The 22,718-nt window shown below is 41.1% G+C and overlaps 1 protein-coding gene across 1 annotated transcript in view; it reads right to left on the reverse strand.

Annotated features, from left to right (window-relative positions):
* Positions 1-10,139: 10,139 nt before the first annotated feature.
* ZNF407 (zinc finger protein 407) overlaps positions 10,140-22,718 on the reverse strand; it is a 347,057-nt gene continuing 334,478 nt past the window's right edge. Inside the window, 9 exon segments of the mRNA XM_030445366.1 lie at positions 10,140-11,412; positions 11,414-11,632; positions 11,634-11,680; positions 11,683-11,706; positions 11,709-11,829; positions 11,831-11,884; positions 11,886-11,987; positions 11,989-12,515; positions 12,518-12,553. Of these exon segments, the coding sequence (XP_030301226.1) occupies positions 11,200-11,412; positions 11,414-11,632; positions 11,634-11,680; positions 11,683-11,706; positions 11,709-11,829; positions 11,831-11,884; positions 11,886-11,987; positions 11,989-12,515; positions 12,518-12,553 (1,343 nt within the window). The 3' untranslated portion in view covers positions 10,140-11,199.

Below are 22,718 nucleotides of genomic sequence, written 5' to 3' on the forward strand. Positions count from 1 at the left end.
ATAATGATAATCTGGAGGCCATTGTTTTGCTCTGTTGTTGATCTATGCTTTTTTCTGATATACAGGAATTCAAAGGCTGGTGCTTAGATCTCAGACAGGGTAAAGCCAATGTTTGCTTCAGAAGGATTTTCTTTGGGAAGAATACTTTTCTTTTCTTGTGTTTTTTGTTTTTTTTTTTCCTAATTGCAGAATGACATATTGGTCTTGGGTTATAAGGAGAATTTTATATTTTAAAATCTATCTCCAAGGTATGTACTGCTTTTACTCAGCTATAACCTAAGCAAAACACAGAAAGAAAGAGGGGGGGAAGAGTGAGAAAGGGAGAGAAAATGAATTAGCTTGAACTTTTGCTGAGATAAATATTGCCTGATCTTTTAAGTTCAGTTCATCCAAGCAATCTCACTGAAATCAGTGGGGTCTCATCCACGTACATGGAAGCAGACCTTGAACCCATATGTCTTAGCAATAAAAAAACCCCACTTTCAATACCTTAGCTAAATTTAGCTGTAATTAGAGATGGGACTCATTGAAGTACCTGCCACACCTGGCTCTCCATTGCTGCCTCTCAGTAAGTCCTTCATCTCCTGGCTCTGTCAGGCTTGGGTGCCCTGAGGGCCCCTTGTCCCTCTTTCCAGGCACAGAAAACCCTGTCAGATGCTACTACTGCTTTTGGCAGGGTCTGCAGCAGACCCTGGAGTGATGCTGGCGGAGTGCAGATGGGATTGGAAGTAACCAGGGTGTTCAGGGAACTCACCTTACCCAAATGGCACCCAGAGACCATAATGGGGTAAATGCCCCCACTCAGTTTGCTGATGCAGAAAGGGAAATATTGACTGACTGTAAAACAAAACAGCAAGTGACAAATTGATCACTTATCTGCCTGAAACCAGAGGTCAAACTCAGAGAAAAAGGTGTGAGCGTGTGTGCAAGGGCTGGCAGTGTGCATCCCCCTGCCCTTACCCCCAGCTCTGACCATTGCTTTGCACAGGTTTCACATCATCTGCTTTTCACAGGCACTGAAAGCTAGTGGGAAAACTTGAGCCTGGTTGTGACTGGGAGCTAATGTAGTCTACATGCAGCAGACATCTAATATGATGTTATTTATTCCCATAGATCTGTTTATTTTGTTTTCAATTTACCAAACCCTGTGACACATTCCCAAAGGTGCCTTGTTGTACAATACATTGCATGCAGTAAGATATTCAGCCTAATTCACTCTTTGTTTTGTTTCAGTTCAGCTTCATGAGGGCACAAATGCGTCTGTGTTCTATCTTCTCCTGTGACTGATGTTGCAGACTATTGCCATAGGGTTTTGTGAAATGGGATCTTAGTTAATCTAGGGCATTGTCTTTGTAGTGCTAAATTCTTATTTGCAAACATAATGTTCTGGCATTGATGCAACAGGGGAACATTAGTGATTTTTTTTTTTTTAGTTTAGAATAGACTGGATGTATGTGTTTTTAATAAACTTCTATTCTAAAGCTTTCTGCATTTGATCTGAGACATTTATAACACATTGCATCATGTCATACTGATGTCTTTAGCCAGTCAAGCCAAATATTCATAAATCCCATGTGCCCAAACAGAAAATGTACAATCCTAAGGAGAAAAGTACCTGATATTTTTTAAAGCATCCACAATAAAGCAATTTGAGCCTTTAAACATACACACAAATACAGAAAAGCTTTTGAAAAAAAATTGTCTGTCCATAGCCGGTTCTGAGCCTGGAAGAATGGTGTAATTTAGAAGTCAATGACCTTTCTTTGCACTTTGTTGAAAGCTCTTGTGTTTTAATTTCTTTTTATTTCAGGAACGTGTTGTTATTCTGTATACTGAGGAGCTGGTGTGAGGAGCTGGTGGAGAATGAAGAATTCCAAATTGGGTGATATTATAAAAGTATGCTGCAGACAAAATTTGATGCAAATAGAATCTGGAAAAGATTTGATGAGATGGTGAGAAAATGAAGATGGGATGCATAGTCATTAATAAAACAGCCCATGGCTAGTGAACATAAAGCCTGATTGATGACAATTACTGCAGTTCATAACTGGAAAACCAGACGTTGGAAGACATACACAAGGTAAAGCTGGTCTGACATCAGAACTGAGCCTCATGTATTTATTGGGTGGTAACTACAGAAATCCAGCTCTTGCTTGTGATGGGTATGTTTCCATAACAGCATTTAAAGTGGATTAATTTTCACTTCAGCAGGCCTGCAGACTGATTATTGAAAGGGCTTTCTCAGGAACCTGCCTGGATGAAGAAAACAGATCTCCCACACGTCCCTTCCAGTGTGCACACATTCGTCTCTGGCACAGCAGAACCGGGCACCTCGCTCTGGAACAATGCTGCCCATGTCCTGTGGGAGCAGAAAACTCCCCCTCACCACCTATTGCTGCACTGAGCTGTGCCCATCCCCCTGCAAGGGCGGGAAAAAGAGGCCCTGTGAGGTGCTGCTTGCCTGATGGGTCAGCTCTCTGCTGCTTGGCTGCATGCATGCATTTGGTGAGCAGCCACGGCTGGCAGGTCAGTCAAGAATCTCCTTGCAGAGGCACCCAAAGTGTGGCTCCCCCCTCCTGCAAGCTCCTGTACCCCCAGCAGGGACATCCCCACACAATGTTGCTGCCTGTATTTTTAATGTCCATGTGAACACCATGGAAATTTGGTATTACATAGCAGCAGCAAAGAGCCTCATGGCTAACAGGAACAGTTAGGGATCAGAACAGGACATGGGACATAGCAAAGCAAGCAGGGATGTTCTTTTCTGCCCACCTCAACTCCTGTCACCTGGGTTGTAGCACACTTGTAGTGAGAGATACCAAAGGGCACAATGAAGCGTTAGAAAGTGTTATGATGGTCACATAAAGGGTACATTGCCCCACTGACTGAAAGAGAATGTCTTTGTTAGCTCAAATGAAGTCCCCTCAGTGGCTGGAGAACTTCCTCTGCACTCTCTAGTTTTCCATCTGCTACAGAGGAAAAATAATTCTTCATGATATCTTAGTGAGGCTAAAGGAGATCAAAGCCATGAAGGGCTGGGAAGCACTCAGATAGGGTGACGAGCACCAGAAGAAATGTCCAGAGGAGATGACTCACCATGCCTCTGGAGCAGACTTTCAACAGCACACAATAAATTAGGCACTGGACTATGAGGACAAATTTTTGAAAAGGTTCATGTTGAGTAAAGCCCAGCACACCATCCATGGCATGGCAGAGGGCAGTGGAGGATGCTGGGGTGCAGCCACCCATCCACACTAGAGCCAAACCGTGGGTGGGCTGCTTGGGCAGGAACCTCACTTGTGCTGCAGAAGTGTCAGATGAAGGAGCAGGAGGTGAGTCATGAACTGCCCTTAGAAGAAGAGAGGAGAGGAAATGGATTCCCACCTCCTTGTGGAGGGCCTTGGGAACTTGCTATCAGAAAAGGGCCATTTTTTGTCTCTCTGCAGCAGGGAAGCCCAGCAAATGAGGACAGGAGGAATGATTATAAACCCAGCACCCAGTGCAGAAGACAGATAACAATTTCCACTGTGTTAGCACTTTGTCTACTGAATCTCAAAGTCAGATACCAACAGACAGTAAGAGCAAATGACTTTGATTTTCTTCTCTTCCTGACTTCAACAGGCATGTAGGTTAAGACTTGGCCTGCTCCTGGGCAGCAAGCTTCTGCTCACATCATCAATCTACCACAGACCAGGTCAGAACCCAGTAAGACACTGTCCCTACAGCACAGTGGTCAGTGGGCAGGATGACCAGATGTGCAGCAAGGCTGCTCCTGTCAGACCCAGTTCTTTACTGGCAGGACCAGGAAATTCACCCATGGAAATAGAGAAAATAATAATAAAAAGGGAGTAAGTGGGAGAAGAAGCTGTCCTAGGTCACTTAGTATTTCTCCTGTGGACCCAAGATGCCAGCTCCTAGACAGAAATGCTCCTAGAAATTCATCCTTCTGTTTGCTCCTAATATCAGCAGTACTTCCTGTCCCTAAATTTTATCATCATACCTCACATTCAAATTTATAGCAGGAGTCTGAGCAGAAAGACCCCAGAGAGTCCCTATCTGATCCCAGCCAAAGCAAGGCAGCCATCCTGTTGTTTTGGATGCATTCCTCTAGGTTTCCTTTCACCTGCCTTCCCCACCAGGCCGCTGCCAGCCGATGGTGCCACTGCCTTCTGTTCAATATGCCACAGCAGCCTCTTGCTCTGGCAAAAGCAGCTGGGAGTCTTGGGACATATACGTCTCTATCTGGGTTCCCAGGAGCAAACACATCTCTGGGATTCCCTTTACTGACTCCTTCTTAACCTTGAATTAAAGCAGAATATAAATCATCTGAATGATCTGCTCTGCAAATTCATAGGCAAGGCTTACAGACTGAAAACAGAAAAAAAAACAGGAGAAGAAAGAGCAAGGCCAAGAGGATGGACAGATGTCCCTAGCAAGGGAAAAATCCTCCTAGAGCTGGGCATCTGGATTTCACAGCTATCAAACACCAGCAGCCACCACCATATGCTGAGCAGAAAACACAAACTTGTTCCACATCTCCAGTGACAGAGAAACACATGGGCAGATTGAAGAAGCTGAGTAGGATTTGGGGGAAAGTTCTGAAACTCTCTCAGCATAAGACATCCACTTGCAAAGACCTCATTTGCAACAGGAATAAGTTCTTTCCTTCCAGGTCACACTCTGTCCTCTCTGGATGAGACTTGTGTCATCTTTCTGGGTGTCTCCTCTTGTGGGAATTCAGAGGTGTCAGAAGTCCCTGACCTGGGACTTCTGCAGCACTTGGTATGGACAGAGCTTCAAACCAGCCCTTGTGTGGCATAGCGGGGTCACTGAATGTGGCTACAGAACTGCTTGTGTGTTGATAGAGAAGCAGGGGAAACCAGAGAGGAACAGGGGGCTGTATTTGAGCTATGGGTGTGTCCTGGAAAGGCACAGAGGCAAGTCTGCTCCTTGCCTCTCAGTTCTTGTGTGTATGGCTTTGTTATGTTTTTCGTTGCTTTCGGTTTTTTGTAATTCAGTTCTATTTTTTTTTTTTTTCAGAAAATCATTCCTAGCAGACTAAGAATTAAAGACTCTGCCTCCTACTCTTGGTTTTGCTCAATGCTTTCTTATCCTTTGTTTGGTCAGCTGTCCCCTGGTGGCACCCAACCATCCCCTGCCAAGGAGCTGGAGGACTTTTGTAATCTGTCTGTTGGCCTTTGCATGGAACTTGAAGCTCATGACTACTTGCACAACACAACAAGGGATGCAACCAAGCAGCACAACAGCCCAACACAACAGCTCTTCTCCTCCCTGCATATCCAGGTGGGTCACTCATGAACATGACAAACATACGTGTGCAGGACCTCTCAGGAGACGAACCAACACATGGGAAAGCTGCACCAAGAAATGAGGATTTAAGGCAGTAAAAGTGTCCAGAGGTTGGGGAAACATGGCAGAAAAGCCACCCTGGTGTTAAGCTATTGCTGCCCAGGGGCTTGCTATTCTTCCTAATAAGAAACTCCCAGAGCCTGAAGGTGCTCGGCTAATGCTGACCTCCAGGGCAAAACTACTCTTTACAACTGGTCTTTCAAAGTAGCCTTGATAAATGTGTTGCTGCCAGAGGACAAGAATGTATTTTAAACAAGGTCAGGTGTCCTGTTATGTTGCAAGACACAATCCTAGCTTGCGTACTGGTTGTCTATCACATTTCAATTGCTGGATCTACCTGCTTGCCAAGGATATCCCCCCCTCTGCCACTGCTCTCAAATTCTTGACCCTCATTTAAGAATATCTTAATAGAAAAATGGGAAAGCTGGTTTTGTACAAATGGAGTTAGTGGAAGCTTCTGGTTTGTGCTCTTTCCAGACAAAAATTATCTTCTGATGATGGCAAAAAATCTCATTGCAGTCTACCCCTTTGAAAAATAAGAGTTTTATATATCCATCATGTTACTTTTTTTGCCAGTTAAAGAAAAGCCTGGCTTCCTTTGCTAGACATATTAAATACATTATTTAAATAGCTGAAAACAAGTAGCCTAACATGCACAGCCACAGAAGAAATTATTCTCTGGCTGTGGGCTTTCTGTTAGCTTTATTTAACACATATAAAAGACTTCGTGTTGATGTCCGTATTACACACACCAGGCAGATTCCACATGGACTGTATTTGGTCTCACACACATATTTTCTCCACAGTTTTCCTTAACATTCTTATAAAGGATAAACAGACAGGCAGGTGCTTATGTATTTTGAAGGGCATATTTCTTCATGCTCTACAAGAGATTTTTCTCAATACCCTCTCACCGTTTGCAATTGTGCCCTTGGAAGTTTTAGCGATATTTGTTTCAAATGAGTTTATTTTTGTATGATTGATTGAAATCTCAAGCAGCAATTAAGAAAATTGCAGCAAGAACCATTAAAGGGATAGCATCATTTTCTCCCCTTTCCACTAAAATGTCAGGTTTCAATGTCATGGCAAGATAACCCAGTCGCGTGCTTGGACACCGTTCACCCGGGCTGGAGTAACCGTGAAACCGTCTGGAGTACTAATTACAAATGACCAGGAATAATGACAGGAGGCAGAAGGAAAATGGGAGGCCCAGGTCCTTATTACTTAACAGCCGAGGTGTGTATGTGCAGTAATGTGGGTTATTGTGATGCAGCCTGTTTGGTAAATACACAACCATCCATCCCCACTTGTAGATGAGAAACAGCCCCTCCCCCACCTCCCTCTGTCTCCCTGCCCTTTCTTTCTCTCCAATTATAAACCAGCACCAGGTTTTCTCATCAGCCATCTCCATGTCTCCAAATGGCTTTTCAGTGTCAGGCCTATCAGGAAATTAACTCATCATGCAGTGACAGCTGCTAATTTTTTCCCCTTACATGTCAGATGGATCGCCTGCTGAAGCTAATAATGAATCACCAATCCCTGATTAGAAGGTGCTTCCGAAACATATAACTGCCATCTGAGCTAACTTTTTTCTTCATATAAAATGATATCACCCTAGAGGAGTAGAAAACGAATTGTATTCTTCAACAAGATGAAACAGGGGTAGGCTGTTTAAGCGAGCTGTGTGCTATCTTAAATTATGGGCTAATATTGCATGGTAAAATAAGTGAAAACTCCCAGCTCTTTTTTTTATTTTTTATTTTTTATTTTTTATTTTTATTTTGCCAAATGAATGACTTTTTTTCTGTTATGTAATCCTCTCAGTAGGACCAACTTTGCTTCCCAGACATTTTTGCCTTCATCCTCTCATCCTCTCTCTTTTTATCCCATTTACAGCTCTTGTGCTCAGGAAGTCTACTGAGCAGAGAAGGTTGGAAAAAAGCCCCAGAAGTGGCCTTCCAAGGCACGTGCTGACCACACCACCAGCTCCTTGTACTGTTCTGCCAGTAGCTCCCACCCCATCTTTCAATCCCCCTGATTTCCTGAAGGGGACTCACCCGCATTTTAAGCTCAAGTTGAGTTCAGGGCTGGCCTGAGGTGCAAGAACTGCAATACGCAGAGATTCCTATCGTGATTATACGAGCTGCATCCACTGTCCACAAAGATCACAAATATATTTCTTCCAGGACCTCAGAGCTAACATTTCTGGTATTAAAGCAGCATTTATAAATGACAGCAGTGCTTGCAGCGTTGTGCACAATCCACATGTGCATACCTTAGCACATCAACTATTGGCTCTGGCTCATCTCTCTGCCACAGAGAAGTGCAGTTCGTAGTCAGGCAGAATGCTATGTAGCTGCGGGCACTTTGGGCTGTGTGTTGGTTCTTGGGGGTTCTTGTTTTGTTTTTGCTATAGGAAATAGTTCTGTACACATTGTTTCCAGCTATCTCTCATCCCTTGTTTCTCCCCCAAGATGGAGCCTGAATTCAGGGGCCAGGAGACACTGCCTCAGGAGGTGTATATCTGATTTTCAAGAAATGGAGAGTGAAACTGCTCGCCAGAAATACCTCTTCTTTGGCTTTGTTTACACTTGTGGGTTTCTTGTTCACTTTTGCTTGTTGCTTTTTTTTTTTTTTTTTTTGGTTTCCTTTTCCCCTCTCCTTTATACTTCAAAACTTAGAATCATAGAATGGCTTATTTATCTAAACACATTTTTACCTGTTTGGAATTGCTTACAATGTGATCCAACTTTGACAATGCTTATTCAGAATGGATAATAAGGAGGAAATTAAGCCAATGGCTCTGGCAGTCAGAACATCAGAAGGCAAGTGACTGAGAAGGGAATATGGCACTCTCAACAATCTCTTCCATTAAAGTGTAGCCCTTGATTTTTCCAGGAGACAGGTAGCCAAAGGTGCTCCAATCAAAAAGTAAACCACGTGCTTAGGAGTGAATGGCTGCCTGGGCCACACACCTTCCTAGATCCACCACACAAGTTCCTCTGCTATGCTCTGATGGTGGAGGCTCCCTGTGGGAAGGGGCTCCTGAACCCCATGAGGCTGCTCCCTGGCACACCATGGGCCCCTTGCCAGCAGCACGAGTGACCATCCTGGGGCTTTTTTCATGGACTGCTCTGCCCTGAGTGCCTCCCTCCGCTGCCTCCTTCCCTGCTTCCCAGGGCAGAGGGCTGGGGAAAGGTTGGCAGGTTCATGGGGTGATCCAGCTAGTCCCATCCCAGTTTATGACAGGGCACGGTGCCAAGGGGTTAGGCACCAGAGAAACAAATGCCAGGGAGGAGTTTTCTAAGCCCTGGGAGAGAGCATCCACAGCTTTGACTTCGAGTGTATGGCAGAGAGCATTTTAGCATGGGGCTGAGACAGTGTATGGAGTCCTTAAACAAGCTGTCTGCACTGGAATGAATATCACCCTTGAATTCTAATATTACATTTGTAGGGAACTAATAAGTTAACTTTAAAGTGCACATTAAAAAGAAGGGGGGGGAAAAAACCCAACAACAAACCCTAGAAAAATATTAGTTTTCCTGATCATGCTGCACAGAGAAAGTATTCTTAACCTGAGGTTCCAGGTAATTACAGCACATGGGAGGTGAGAGAATCCTTTCCAAAGCCTCCAAGCACAGGAAACACCTACCAGTGGTTGGTTTTTTTTGTTGTTGTTGTGTTTTTTTTATTTTATTTTATTGCAAAGGTCTGCTCTTTTCATTGTGCATACAATGTGATTGCTGGTTTGACACTGCAGGCTACACTGGTTTTATGAAGGATTAAATGCCACCTGAGACATATTTATCCTAAATAAATCACAAATGGTAAACTGCAGCATGTCAGTGTCAACACCCTGTACTGCAGCAGAAAGGTTAGCCATACAGGACTAAGCAACAGCAAAGAATTAGCATCCAAGCTGCAAGACCACAGGGGCTACAGTTAACAGGAGAAATGATCAAGAAGAAATATTTCCACTGAAAAAACATTCCGGTTTTTGAACATCTGTGAGAGTCTTGCAGAGGGCCATCATTTTGTAAAGGTCACCTTTTTCCTGATAACAAACGGGAGTTGATCCTGTCACTGTTTGCTGAAGACAGTATTTAAGAGTAAGTGAACAGCCTGTCACTTTTAAGAAAGACGAGCAAGTCAAACTCGGCTAATTATGAATCTCGATGTCTAACTTGAAATTTAGTTTTTTTGGGGTTTGACAAAGACACAACCTTAATTCCTGGAAAATAATAAAATTTTAAAAAATAATAATAAAAAGAGGTGAAAAGACAGCAGGATCCTCCAGCCCCAGAATGAAGCACCTTTTCAAAGCAGCTCTATCAGAAAATACATTTTTAAACAGTTGCTTCAGGAAGGAACTATTGTTTTACCTCACCCCAACTTTTGTACAGTTGATAATTTTAAAGATATTAAATGTGATGGAAAACCCCAGTTATCTCTAGAGTCAGCCATGGCTTATACCCTAAACACTTTCACAATTATATTAAGCATGCATGAAGCACACTTGAGAAATTAGATTCTTTTATCTTTATCTATCTAGCAAACTAGAGAAAGGAAGGGAGGAAAGAGAAAATGCCCAGACATAACAGATAGCATTCGTTTGCTCCTGCTGAATGCCAGTTCTGTTTATTGCTTAATATTAAAAATCATGATGCTTCATTTTAATGCTAACATTTTATTTGAAAGACGAAAAAAATAACCCCCAAACCTTGCCAGTTTATATTTTACATTTTTTTAAAGGAAAAAAAAAAAAAGCAGTTGTATCATGAAACAGATCTTTTCAACATGAACTTGCATTGAACAATTGCTGTATATCCACAAGTAAATAACTGACATTCTGGACTAAGCAAGAAATACAAGGTCACCTTTTTTTTTCTACGTGTTAAAGTCAATGTCAGAATTTTCTTTAAAAACCCCCATAATGTTTCAGAAGTTGCTCACAACATGAACTGCAAAATAATAATTTTATATGAAGCACTATCTATAAGAAAAAAAGAAACAAAACACTGACAGTGACAATATATTTTTTTCCCCCAAAATGCACATTTCTTATGTAGGGCTCCCATCTAAAATTAAGTGGAAGTTACAGGCAGCAAGTTCTTCTTTCTGAATAGGTATAATCAAGACTTTTATGAAGTGTAGCTTTATTGAGATGCTCTTTAGGTAAAATCCTATGCGATACCATAAAAGACTAAGTTACTCTGAAAAATTTGATTGTGGGTGCAAAAACACCCAACTTATTTCGATGACAGATTTTCAGCCAAGGATATATTTAAGTAAGGTTCTAGAAAACGAATGCCACCTGTTCTTCTTTAAAATATAGAAGGGCACCAATTACAATATGTAAGCTTACCTGATCGCCTTACTATTTCGGGGTTTGTTTTTTTTTTTTTTTTTTTGCTGATTTATCTGTTCACAAAGCGTACACATAAGTGGAATTATTTTACTCCTGTGATTATGTTAGAAAAAATGACAGAAGGCAGGGAACTACCCTGTGACATGAAATATAAAAAACAAAAAAGAAAATTACTTTTTGAGGGGGTGCTTTTTATCCTCTTTTGTACCCTAATATGTTTGGTTTATAATAATCCCCTATAATAATTCTTAGCGCAGTTGTAACCAGTTTGTAATACCCTTTTCAGTGAACTCCTCCTAGTAGCTGATGGTCACCTCCCACAGGGTATGCACTTGTTACTTGGCTGGGAGGCTGTTCTATTGAGAAGGTTTTCACTGAAAAACATTCCAGGAATACAGTGCCTCCATGGGGCTGGTAATTTCCAGCTTTGCCCTGCATCAAGCCTAGGGAGATGAAGCTCCTCATGCTTCTTGCACTTCATTATCATCTCTTTGGCCCTGAATTACTTGTGAGCCACCCTCAGTATAAATGACCATGCTTGTTAACTGTTCTCCTGCTCTATCAGTAGATATAGATTCTGCTTTTATAGCAGTAGCAGCTGGCAAAATTTCTGGAGACCCAGCTGTCTCTATCACAGCGTGTGAGTACACACCAGGCTCATCCTGAATGCCTGGGTGGCAGCTCTGTGACGATGTAGTGGGTTGCACCTTCAGAGAAGTCACCATCAGAACCCTGAGCCATGGCTTGAGCTATTTCTTCTGTGACAATAATCTGTGATATTTGCCCATCTGACTCAACTAAATCCATGTGTTCACTCTGGACACTGAGTGTGTGGCTACCAGCTTCCTGCATGATTATCTGAGAACCTTCTCTGGCTACCATATGCACAGTCCCCTTCCTCATTTACAATGACCTGAGTGACACCTTCTTTCATCAGCTGGTCGCTGCAGCTGTATCACATACAGCAACTGAAATACTCCTTGGACCATCTTTCTTGAAGCAGCCTGAGCTCTCTCCTGAGATGCAATTATAGCCGAGGGGTGCATGACATGTGTCACTACTTCCATAGGTTTGGTATCTTCCCGAGTCTCTTGAACTTCGTGGAACATTTTGTATTTCTTGTCCTTCTGCATCAGTGGGAATGTTGGGCCATCTCTGCATTTGGCACTTGCAGGAAATCTTTGTGGGTAGACCTGCATCTCTCAAGGAGTCCAGATTTGTTCTCCACTTCACCCAGCTCTGTTACAGCACCAAAGCAGGGCATCTAGTGCTGAGGAGGAGTCTGGAGGGTGGACTGTAGCTTCAGAAGAATCTGGAACTTCTTGTTGCACTATCTGCTGCAGTACAGTGCTTCCAGAGTCAGGAACTGCATCGATTTGTAGGGCCTCCTCCATATCAGTTCCTGTTCCTTCAACCACTACCACCTGTGTTGCACCATCTGCTAACTGCTCAGTAAGTATCTGCCCTGGAACCATGCTGCTCACGTGTGACCCATTTTGATTTGTAGCTATGACTTGCCCATCTTCTGTAATATGGACCACCCTGGCCATCTGACCAGCCATTGCTAGAGTCTGCAGGGTGGCTGCTGCTGTTTCTTCCACAGAGGCATCAATTGCAAAGTCACCATCGTATCCTTGAATAATAATAACTTGCTGGACTTCTTCAGGTGACTGCAGCTGTCTTCTGCTGCCCTGGAAGGCCTTCTCTTTTACAGGAGAAACCTCTCCCCAGTGCTGCTGCAGTGAAAGGACTCGTAGTTCCACAAAGGTTGCTCCTTCCCCTTCAGTCGGCACTCATAGGACTTCGACACGATGCCTATGAGAAAAATTGCTGTTAACATGGAAATAACGAAAAATATCAGTTTCATTACTTTAACAAATGTAGCTTAAATGGAAAAAAAAATTCCTTGACCAATTTTTAGGTTTTCGCTGGCAGAAAACACAGATAAATGAGCAAGTGAACCAAAACTAATTGCATGTTTTCCAAATAACAATATTTACAGGTTGAAATAATTGCTGAGTTTTAACAATTTCGTGCAGCCTATTAACAATTTTAAATGTGTTTTAAAAAAATATTCGTATGAAAAAGCCCAGATAAAAACAGTATACAGTTAAAAGCCATCAAACAGATCCTTTATAGAAGATCCTATCAGCGATATTTCAGTACTCGGTAATGAATTTTAGGATCATATTATTACATTAAACAATCTGGGTGTGAAAAACTGTGGCTGATCTTCTTAATACCCTGCTTTTGCTGGCGAGGTAATTGCCATGCTGTCATTTTGATGCCATTGTCTTCCCCCTTCATTTCCCACCTAGCACCTTCTCCAGCACACCTAACTGACTCAGTCACTAGCCTGGTTACCCTGAGAAAGCACTCAGTTCTTTTCTTACCCTAAGCAGGATATTCTATAAAATACCATCCGGGAGGAACCTCATTCTCAACTCAATTTCTTGATTATTTCTACATGAAAGCAATCAACAAATCGAAATGCCTGTAACCTGCATATTCCAACCACTGCTCTGTCACTCCGTTACCCTTTTGGGTCATTGAGGGTTTCCCCTCTTCAGCTCTCATCACTCACTGTAAAGCTTCAGCAAAGCACATGGTGACCATAAAAGCACAAAGTCAAGCCCACCATCCTCACAGCATAGCCTCAGGGCTGCCTTCACATTTTGGGGAAAGACAAAACTGAGAACATTTTTGTGAATAGCTTTGTGGATGCCATGGCAGAGCAGCTTCTAGCACTTACTGTCTGCCATGTGGCGGAGTGCCATCCTGCAGGTGCTGGAAAATGAGCTATGGACACCACCAGTGCAACACTCTCTGGTTCTGGGGTCCTGACACTTGAGAAAAGGTGAAGGTCTCATGGAGATGACCTTGGGAAGTTTGATTAAGTCAATGCTCTGAGGACTACCACACTGTAGTTATAATACAAACATAAAACCTCTGGAATACCAGGTGTAGCATCTTATTGCTAACACACAGGATATGGCATTACTTGGTTGGGGATAAAGCAAGCAAGAATTAAAATTTACTCTTACAGTCAAATTTCAGGCATTTTCCAGACACTTCCAGTGAACAGCCTCTCTGTTGAACTCAAGAGGCCAAGAATATTATACAAAAGCCGGTCTAAGGGGTATCTTTCACACAAAGCATACAGCTGTCAGGCCCTGATCTCCAGAGAGAACTAACTGGGCTCTGAAAACCAGAGACTCAAATTTGCCTAAAGTCAGTTCCACACTTAGAGCTGTGTTTACTCTGAGACTGAGTACTTGGCATCTTGCAGCCTCTAGCAATTGATTTGCTAAGGTGCCTATATTCCAAGGAGCTAATATTCCAAGATAACACCAATGCTTAGAAGACTGAGGTCTTGATGGCATCTGCCTGCCTGCCTGCTAGCCTGTCTGTTCTGTCTATCTATCTATCTATCTATCTACTGTGAAGCACAAGAAGTAGTTTTGTTTAAGCTGAAAGACTTAAATATCACCTCCACAAACTCTAAATTGATACTACACAACTTTCTCCATCTTGTTGCAGGGCAGGTTATCTTTGGGAAATAAAATTAACAATTTAAACCATTAGAGTGTTTCCCAGTGAAGCTGCATGACAAATCTGGCACATGCAATTGAAGTACATTTGTCAGGTATAAGATAGGAGGAAAGCTTACTGTGGTATGACTGGTTCTTATCCCCACTTTCCTGTGCTCTCTGGTAGGCACTGACATTCACAAGACCCCCCAAAGAGCCAGAAAATAGGAAGAGGGAAATCAACATAAAATGACAATTATCTTGGCTCCTCCACATTTTATAATAGAGTAGAAAGTAATTAATTCTCTCAGGAATCTTGCTTTGTTGACATGATAAAAGAGGAGCCTGGCAGTGATGTGGCACAAAATCAAAATAACTCTACAAATCATGCATTTCCACTGGATTTCAAAATCAAAATAACTCCACGCTCATAATTTTCACACGCGCATGGCAAAATCATGACATCTTTTCCCCTAAGATCATGATAATTTATGGCCGGACACAGCATCACTGCACTGAGGGGAAAGCTCTGGTGTGGGGGAAAGGAAAGAAAAAAGGAAATTTGTCCTGTTTTCATCTCCTCAAATAAATGCTGTAACCTGGGAATCTGTGTAACTCGAGTCTTTACTGTGCAATTGAATGGGAAGTCTCCTGGGTGGAAGAGCTATCCGGTGAATCCCCTCACAGCACTGATATTATGCCATTCTGACTGCTTACTTAATCTATTTGAATCCAGAGGTGAGTTAAGCCACTTCCTGACCATTAAGTTAAACTACATGGGTAAATACTGCTGTCACTAAGGGGTGTGATGAAGCTTAACTACACCAACATCTTAACCTCAGCTCGGTTGCAACCCCAGCTATTCCATCACAGTTCATAAATGCGATTGCCAGGTCCATCTTTTGATTCAGCAATTTAATAACTTCGAGTGCTGTCAGTACTGCTTTTTGAAAAATGGCTCCTATAAAATGTAACAGCCTCAATCAGATTGTAAAAGATTCACCCGCCGGAAGATTCTTCCATTTCAAACTATAATGAATTAATGTTGAGCTGTGTAGAAGTTCAAGTGTCATTTAAACTAATGTGAATCTACTGTAACTTTTAAATTTTAACTGGACTATGACCAAGAACTTTACTGGGAACATCAACTTCAATTTTAGTGATTTTTCATGGTAAATATGGATTGCAGATTTTACTGGTTCTCTTTTGGTTTGAACGCTGAAAAAAGCCACGTAGGGAAGATATTTAGAAAACAACATATTTTGAGGCTTAGCTGCTATTCTGACTTGGGAACAGTGCATTTCTATATTGGAGTACTGCTGCCCAATTCAACATTTGTAGAATTTTTATGTATTTAAGGATATGTCACAATTACTGGACTGTATGTAGCAACAGATCACGTTGTCCTTCCTAAATCCAGCCTGTCTCTTGGCCCCTCTTTAAAAACGGGGTAAAGAGAAGGGGTAAGTGTTGGCTGACATGGCAAACATAAGCTGCAATACAAGCCTACATTAATATTAGGAAAAGTGAACTTGTTGCTGATTGTATGGTCATTGCAAATTAAAAGATACACAAATAGGCATTAAAATGACAAAATATAACGATATGAGAGCTCATATTCAGACATTTGTTAAGGAGTGTTTCATATCTAGGGGTGCAATGATCCAGAATTGGTTTCTTTCCAAGAAGTCTGTCATTTCAGTTAGAACCATGTATTTATCAGTTGGGAGTCCTAGCGACTGTTAGGTTTTTTATTTGAAAAAATGTCAGGGATTTTTTAGACATTAAATCCAATATTTGCAGGTTATTTTTAATTCTCTGAGACCACAAACTCCTGAAAATAGGGCTGAAAGAAATGCTTTTGATGTTTAATGTGCTTCTGGGAAACTACAAATGGAGCTTAGTACCTTGTTCCCCTCTTCTTTTACTCAAACCTGACTTTCTTTGTGTTGTCTGTTTTATTCCTTTGTTACTGTCATCATTTGTTCCCCCACAGAATAAATACCTTATTCTTTTGTTTAAGCTTACATTTTAATTAAAATGTACATGGATTGTGCAGTAAACTCGAATGAAACAAATAAACAAGGGCCCCCTCTCTTGAAGGCATACGTTGTGAATGAAAAAGTGTCATTACAGACTAAAAAATTTTGCAAGTAAACAGGGCCTACAGAGAGAAGTTTCCCCCCGTAATGACATCCATAAAATACACAAATGGCACTTTTAGTACCATCCTGAATATGGCATTTTCTGTGCTCTACACACAATCTAAATGGTTTGATCATAGAGCATAATACTCCATTGGGGTTTATAGAACAATCAATGTTCCATAAAATGCATGTTATTTATCCAATAGTAGGCCTCAGCAGTTACTGGGTGTATGACATTGTAGGACACTGGCTTTGGTACTGTTCAGCAGCACACATGCTGGCTGTAAAACTTATCTAACACTACTTCAACAACTTCATCTCATCTGTGTCAAGTAATTTGTTGAAGCCTCAGCTTGGTTTAAAAAAACTTGTAATAAAAATTCATAGAATTTTCAGGAGAATGAAAGCTGATGACAATAGAGAGAGGTCACATTGTGGCGCCACTCGCCGGGGTCGGGGGGTCAGCTGCAGTTCTAAAACAGAAAGTAGATTTCATGCAATCGTTGTATGCAGATAAAGATGGCATTAAGGAGACTTGTCTTCAGAAAAGAAATGCGTAATGCGTTAGGAAAGTCTGGGCTAATATTATATGTAAAGCACCACTTTGCTCTCTGCCAGCAGCCTCTTTAGAATTCCAACCCTTCCCCAAAAGTTGCAGCAAGTGGCTGTGCAGGGTGAAGCCAGGCTGGGGCTGAGGATAACCTTCACCAGGAGCACCTTTAGAACAAAGCAGAAAGTCAGGAATGAAATAATCTCCATTACGACGACGGAAATGATCTGCATTTACGCAGCATGCTCGGACCACCTATTTTCCCTTTTCTGCAGAAGTTCTAGAAGGCCTGAGTTACAGCAACTTAGCAAAACTTAATGTTTTGTATTTTGATGATTAGGAATGTTATTTATTGAAACATCAGTATTTGGTATCTATTAAATGCGATGGATATTAAATTATAAGAATGCAAATAAACACCTTCTTCAACTAAATACAGCCTTGAAGGAGAGGATAGATACAAAACATTCAACTTATATACAGAATCACTTGATTAAGCAATTCCTAAAATTTTTGTTTTTTTATTTTATTTTAAAAGTTATTGTCTATGTGGTAGTACAATATTTTCAGTGGTTCAGTGAGTTCACCACTCAAATTCATAAAGAAACAATTTTAATCCTTGATCAAGCTCCAAGTTTCCACTTCACTCTTTTTTCGTTCCTTTTTTTTTTTTTTTTCTTTTTAGATTATTTTTGTAGTGACCTCTAATTGAAATGCAGTCTAAGAACTGTGGTGGCATAATGTCACAGCTTGGGGATTTTCTTGATTTTCAGAGGCCATAATAATAAGCCCCCATTTTTTATCTGTTCCCTTAACCATAGTAATAACTATTTCTTTTGCATTTATATGTTTTTTACATGCAAGTAATGCATGGGCCAGTATTTGCTAAACCAGCTACTTAAACTACTAATAAGAGCTTATGAAAGCATATTCACGTCTTCTGCTGAAGGAGAAGAAAAACAGGAATGAGTCAAACATAGAACTGAAATAATCAGCAAGCCAAAATGGCTCTGTCAGAACCTAGTATGTCCACAAAGGCAGCAAATATTTGTAAAGCAGTACAAATAAGTATACCTATAGGGGACTTAACCAGACCCCTAAGAAACACACAAAAAATTCCACCATTGACACAAAGTACATAATCTCCAGAGATACCAATGCAGCAAGCGGTTTTTTCCTTTCAGTATTATTATTACTGTAAAAAAAATACTTAAACAATAACAATTCCCAAATATGTTAGCAGTTCATATTGTACTTAAAATCAAGGAACATCATGTTTCACTGCTGAAACTCAAAACATCCTTGGCTTCTAGCTTTGTCCTTAACCCTCAATCATGTTCAGAAACTTCAAGGCCTTCTAAGAAATGCTTGAATAAAGGAGATTGAAGTTTTAACCTTTCAGGTATCTTAAACAAAGCAGCAGATGTCCTTTTAGCTTCCTTAAAATGTAAAAGGAAATATTTTGTAATTTTTTTTTTTTTTTTTGAGAAGAAAACAGAGTGATATTTCTTGCTTGTTATTTTTACCTCCACACACCTCAGAGGACTATGACAACGGGCAACAGAAAGAAACAAAAGAAAAAACAGCCACCAAAATAAATAGCTGAGCCCTTCAGTAAGAGTGTTTAGGCAGTTTGTTTGGTTTGGTTTTAGTTTCCCTCCAGTGTCCAATTAACCTTTGGGAAAGGCCTTCCCTGTGAAAAATTTCCAGTTTCTCTTTCATGCACTCAAGGTCAAAAATGAACACTGTAGAGCCCAGTGGTAACAGAAGCTACGCAAATAGAAACCACATAGACTGAAACTCCCCTTGAAGATGGCAAAGATGTGCAGTGTTCACATGTAGGTTTTACAGCTTCCCAGCCTGCCCAGAAACTGGTAATGCTTGGGAGACTGCTTCTCCTTCTTACCTGCTTTCCTCCATCCAGCTTCTCAACTCCTGTGTTGTCAGCAGAAACCTCCATGTGGCATATCCAGCAATTAGGAATGCAGATGGAGTACTTTAGATATAGCTCTTCCAGTGCAATTTCACAGCTGGAGATGAGGGCAGCCAGCCTGGACACTTCTGGGCAGTCCAGCTTCAAATCTACACTGGTTCTTAGTTTGGGAAACAACTGACATGGATGCTACATGGATGCCACTTTTGCTGTTTTAACCCTTGCAGTGCAACTGGAAAGCCCATTTTTAGCACTTCTAAATAGGAATCCAATTTCAAGAGGTACTGGTTTGTGCTTGGTGAAACTGGAGAATTTGTTTCCCAGCCAGGCAGAACATATAATAAAATATACGGTGAATGCTAATATGAGAAATCAGTGGAAAAACCCCAGTAGCTCTGCTCATAAGGAAAATTATTGGATTTCTGAAATAGATCTAGTCCCATACAATAACTGTTTTGTCAAAAAAAAAAAACCAACCCAAAAAAACCCAAACACCCTTTTTGGCATTATTATCCCAGCAAGAGTTTTTTTGTTTGTTTTGTTTTTTTGTACTTAGGTTTTTTGGGTTTTTTTCAGGAATATATACATATAGATCCCAGTCCTTATAAACATTTATTTAATCAAGAGTACTGCTTACTGCCATAGTTGCCTCAAAGTCTCAAAGGGACTAAACATGGTAGCTTGCATTATGCATTGTGTTTGCATAATCAGGCCCTTAGGGATTAACAATTCTGGAAGTGCCTCGCCTTCCTAGCGTTTGATGTACATATATGCACCTAGAGAAACAGACACTTTAAGGGATACTAAAATAAAACATCATGTTATTAATGATCAAGTAGAAATTATATTCTTCGGCCATACCTATCAAACTGAGAGTATCTTGATTTCTGTGTTTAATTTATTCTGATTTATGCACCCATTTAATAAAAAGGAGCACTGTTTCTTGCTCGAGTGGGCACATCACAACCCTGTTTGAAAAGCACAGCATTTTTAGGGGGGCTGCTTGGGAGTAAAAAAGAATTAGTAAATTTCCCCTAGTTCTTTTTTGTGAGTTTAAGATAGCAGAAGCTACCATTTCCAACGTGATAGTCATATCTGCATTTCATTTATAAATTCAGCTATGTTGAAAGGTATATTCATATCTTTCCAGAGTAAATTACAGGAATAACCATTTGGTCTTCATTGTGCAGACACTTTGTATGTACAGTCAGAAACAAACCCTCTATTCAATAACTGCACAGAGGCATCCATATAAAATCAAATTTACAGTAAACAGAACCTGCAGCTGGGGTAAAACACTAACTGTTAGTATTTTAATTATCAGCGAAGCTTTCGGAGGTCTAACATCTGCTCATAGCCAAATGACAGCAGCTGTTTGTGTACACTTAAAACAATGTGAATTTCTTCTATAAATATTGAAATGAATTGTATGTTTTGTGTTCACTGTGGCTATGTTCCTATTAAGCTGTTTCAGTATAGAGAGTATTTTGAACTTCTTTCTTGTGGCAAATTCCTAAAGGGCTGACCTCTTCAAAAGAATGAGAGGCAAAGACAGCAAAAATTCTTGAGTCTGTAAATTGAAAATGTTTAGAGACAGTATTAGAGGTCACCCTCTGCCAAGATGTTGCTAGTAAATGCTAACAAAACATCAGCAATAAGTTCTGATCATTGCACACTGTAGTAACTTCAAGGACAGCACTTCTCAGCATGCAAGGTGTCAGGAGTCTATGGGATGGCTTCTGTCAAAACCTAACGCTCATCTAATAAGTAAAGCAATTAATGCTCTACCTTATCAGAAAAAAATACTGTTTCAGTATCCAGATATCTGTGTAGGAGATGAGTGCTCTCTCTTTTGTGGACTTCATGAGAATCATACTAGGATGAGCCCTGATACATATGATTAGCAGCAAAAAACTGTTGGGAAGGAGCTATGTTGGGCTCAGTTGGGAACAGTTTGTTTTGCAAAAAGGGGGAGATCCATAACTTAATTTTGCAGGGTTTTTTACCTGGACACTGACATGCAGTTGATACTTTCCTTTCTGTCTCTCACCTACTAGGGATTATAGGAAAGATACTGGAGGAGAGATGTACGTCTGGATAGAGGGTAGAGGATAGTACAGCAAGAAAAAGAGCATTGCAACCAGCTTCAGAAGAACAGAAGGGAAGGTTTCCAGTTGAAAAAGATCTCTCTCTTAAATTTCTTTTGCTGTACTCTATAGCATCAAATGTAATGCCAGTGGTTAATAATATTTATATATATTTTCAATAGTTCTGCAGCTGGAAAGGACCACTATGATCATTTAGTCTGAAAGCTGTAGGACGTGCCAACCTGTACTTTGAAAAAACCAACAGAATAGACACTTCAGCCTTACATGTGTAACTACAGCCTAAGATCAGCCACCAGTACAGCTGTCTCCAAGCTGGTACAAAGCATAAGATGTAGGTGAATTAATTATGAGAGTACTTCCCAAGCTTCTGACATCAGATTTCCCACCCCAAAAGTTGGTCTTAGTGCAAGAGATCCAACAACTTTTGACTCCTCCCAGTAAGGAAGGAACAGGGCTGGTTAGAGGTGGTACAGTTGCAGCACAGAAGCCTGCTCCTCTGCTGGCCCCTCACTCCTCCTGAGGCACTGACACCATCAAGGTGCCCCAAATAATGACCACTGGATTGTGCTGATTCATCAGCAGAGAGCGTCACAGGCTTAGCTGTGATGTGCCAGTTCTACTTGGGAAGTGTGAAGCAGGGGTGCATGCTGGTTCTGGGAGGTGGGAATAGGGAATAGACACTGGAGAGATGGGGTACCATTTTTATAGCACTTTCATGCCACTTTCAAGGGTCAAGTTTGTGGCAAAGTCTTCTTTTCATGATTCACCTCTGGTGAAGGATGGAAGCAGCATGTTTCCAGCATATCTTCAGAGAAGGAGCTGTTCATATGACTGACCCTTCTGCTGGCAGAAACGTATTTTCAGTGCAACTGATAGAGAAGTACTTAAATGAGCCCACTTCCACTGCCACTGTTAGAAGGCACAAGGCTGTATGGAGATAAAATGAGACAAAAGACAGCAAAGGTTGTATTTTCTGAGCCATCTCTGAGCACTGCTGAAGCAGGGATTGCTCAGAGAGTGTGTGTGCCAGGGCTGCGTGGGAAATCCAAAGTGAACAGTTCCACACTGCAGCTCTGCCCAAGTGCTCAGAAACTCCTTATTCAAGATGCTTCCACTCCGCTGTAAAGTTGTGCTTTCATGCTTTAAATAATTTTCATACTACTTTGACTCTGTCATTAAAACTACTGAAATTGTTAGTTAGGTAGAGGTAGAAATCAGCAGCTTTTAGATGGCATATAGAGTTAATACTCTATTGCGAGGAAGTGTTATCTTGATTACAGAGAAAATCAGGATGTAACCTACGTAAATACAAAAATAACGATGCAAGATTCAACTTGTGCTACTGCACACTAGCACTTGTTGAGAAAGTAAATATACAAAAATGACATTCAATGAGACTGAAGTCCCTTGAGAACTGCAATGCTGAAGAAATTTAAAGAATGACAGTGTTCATCAAATTACACGTGAGTTTATGAAAATATAAAACAGGAAAAGAAAACAGGCCAAAGCAATTTTTAATTGCACATTCTGTGGCATGCCTGCTACACACTGCTCTGGTACATATACAACTGAATTATGTCTTGATCTCCATAGGGGAGAGATCTTGACTAAGGAATATTCAGAACAATGAAACAAGAAATAACAGAAGGCTGACTTTAATGGAAATATTAAAGGTGTGCATATTCTGGCTACATATGATGAAAAGGGAAGAA

This window comes from Calypte anna, chromosome 2 (genome assembly GCF_003957555.1).
Source record: "Calypte anna isolate BGI_N300 chromosome 2, bCalAnn1_v1.p, whole genome shotgun sequence".
In the NCBI taxonomy this organism is placed as follows: Eukaryota; Metazoa; Chordata; class Aves; order Apodiformes; family Trochilidae; genus Calypte; species Calypte anna.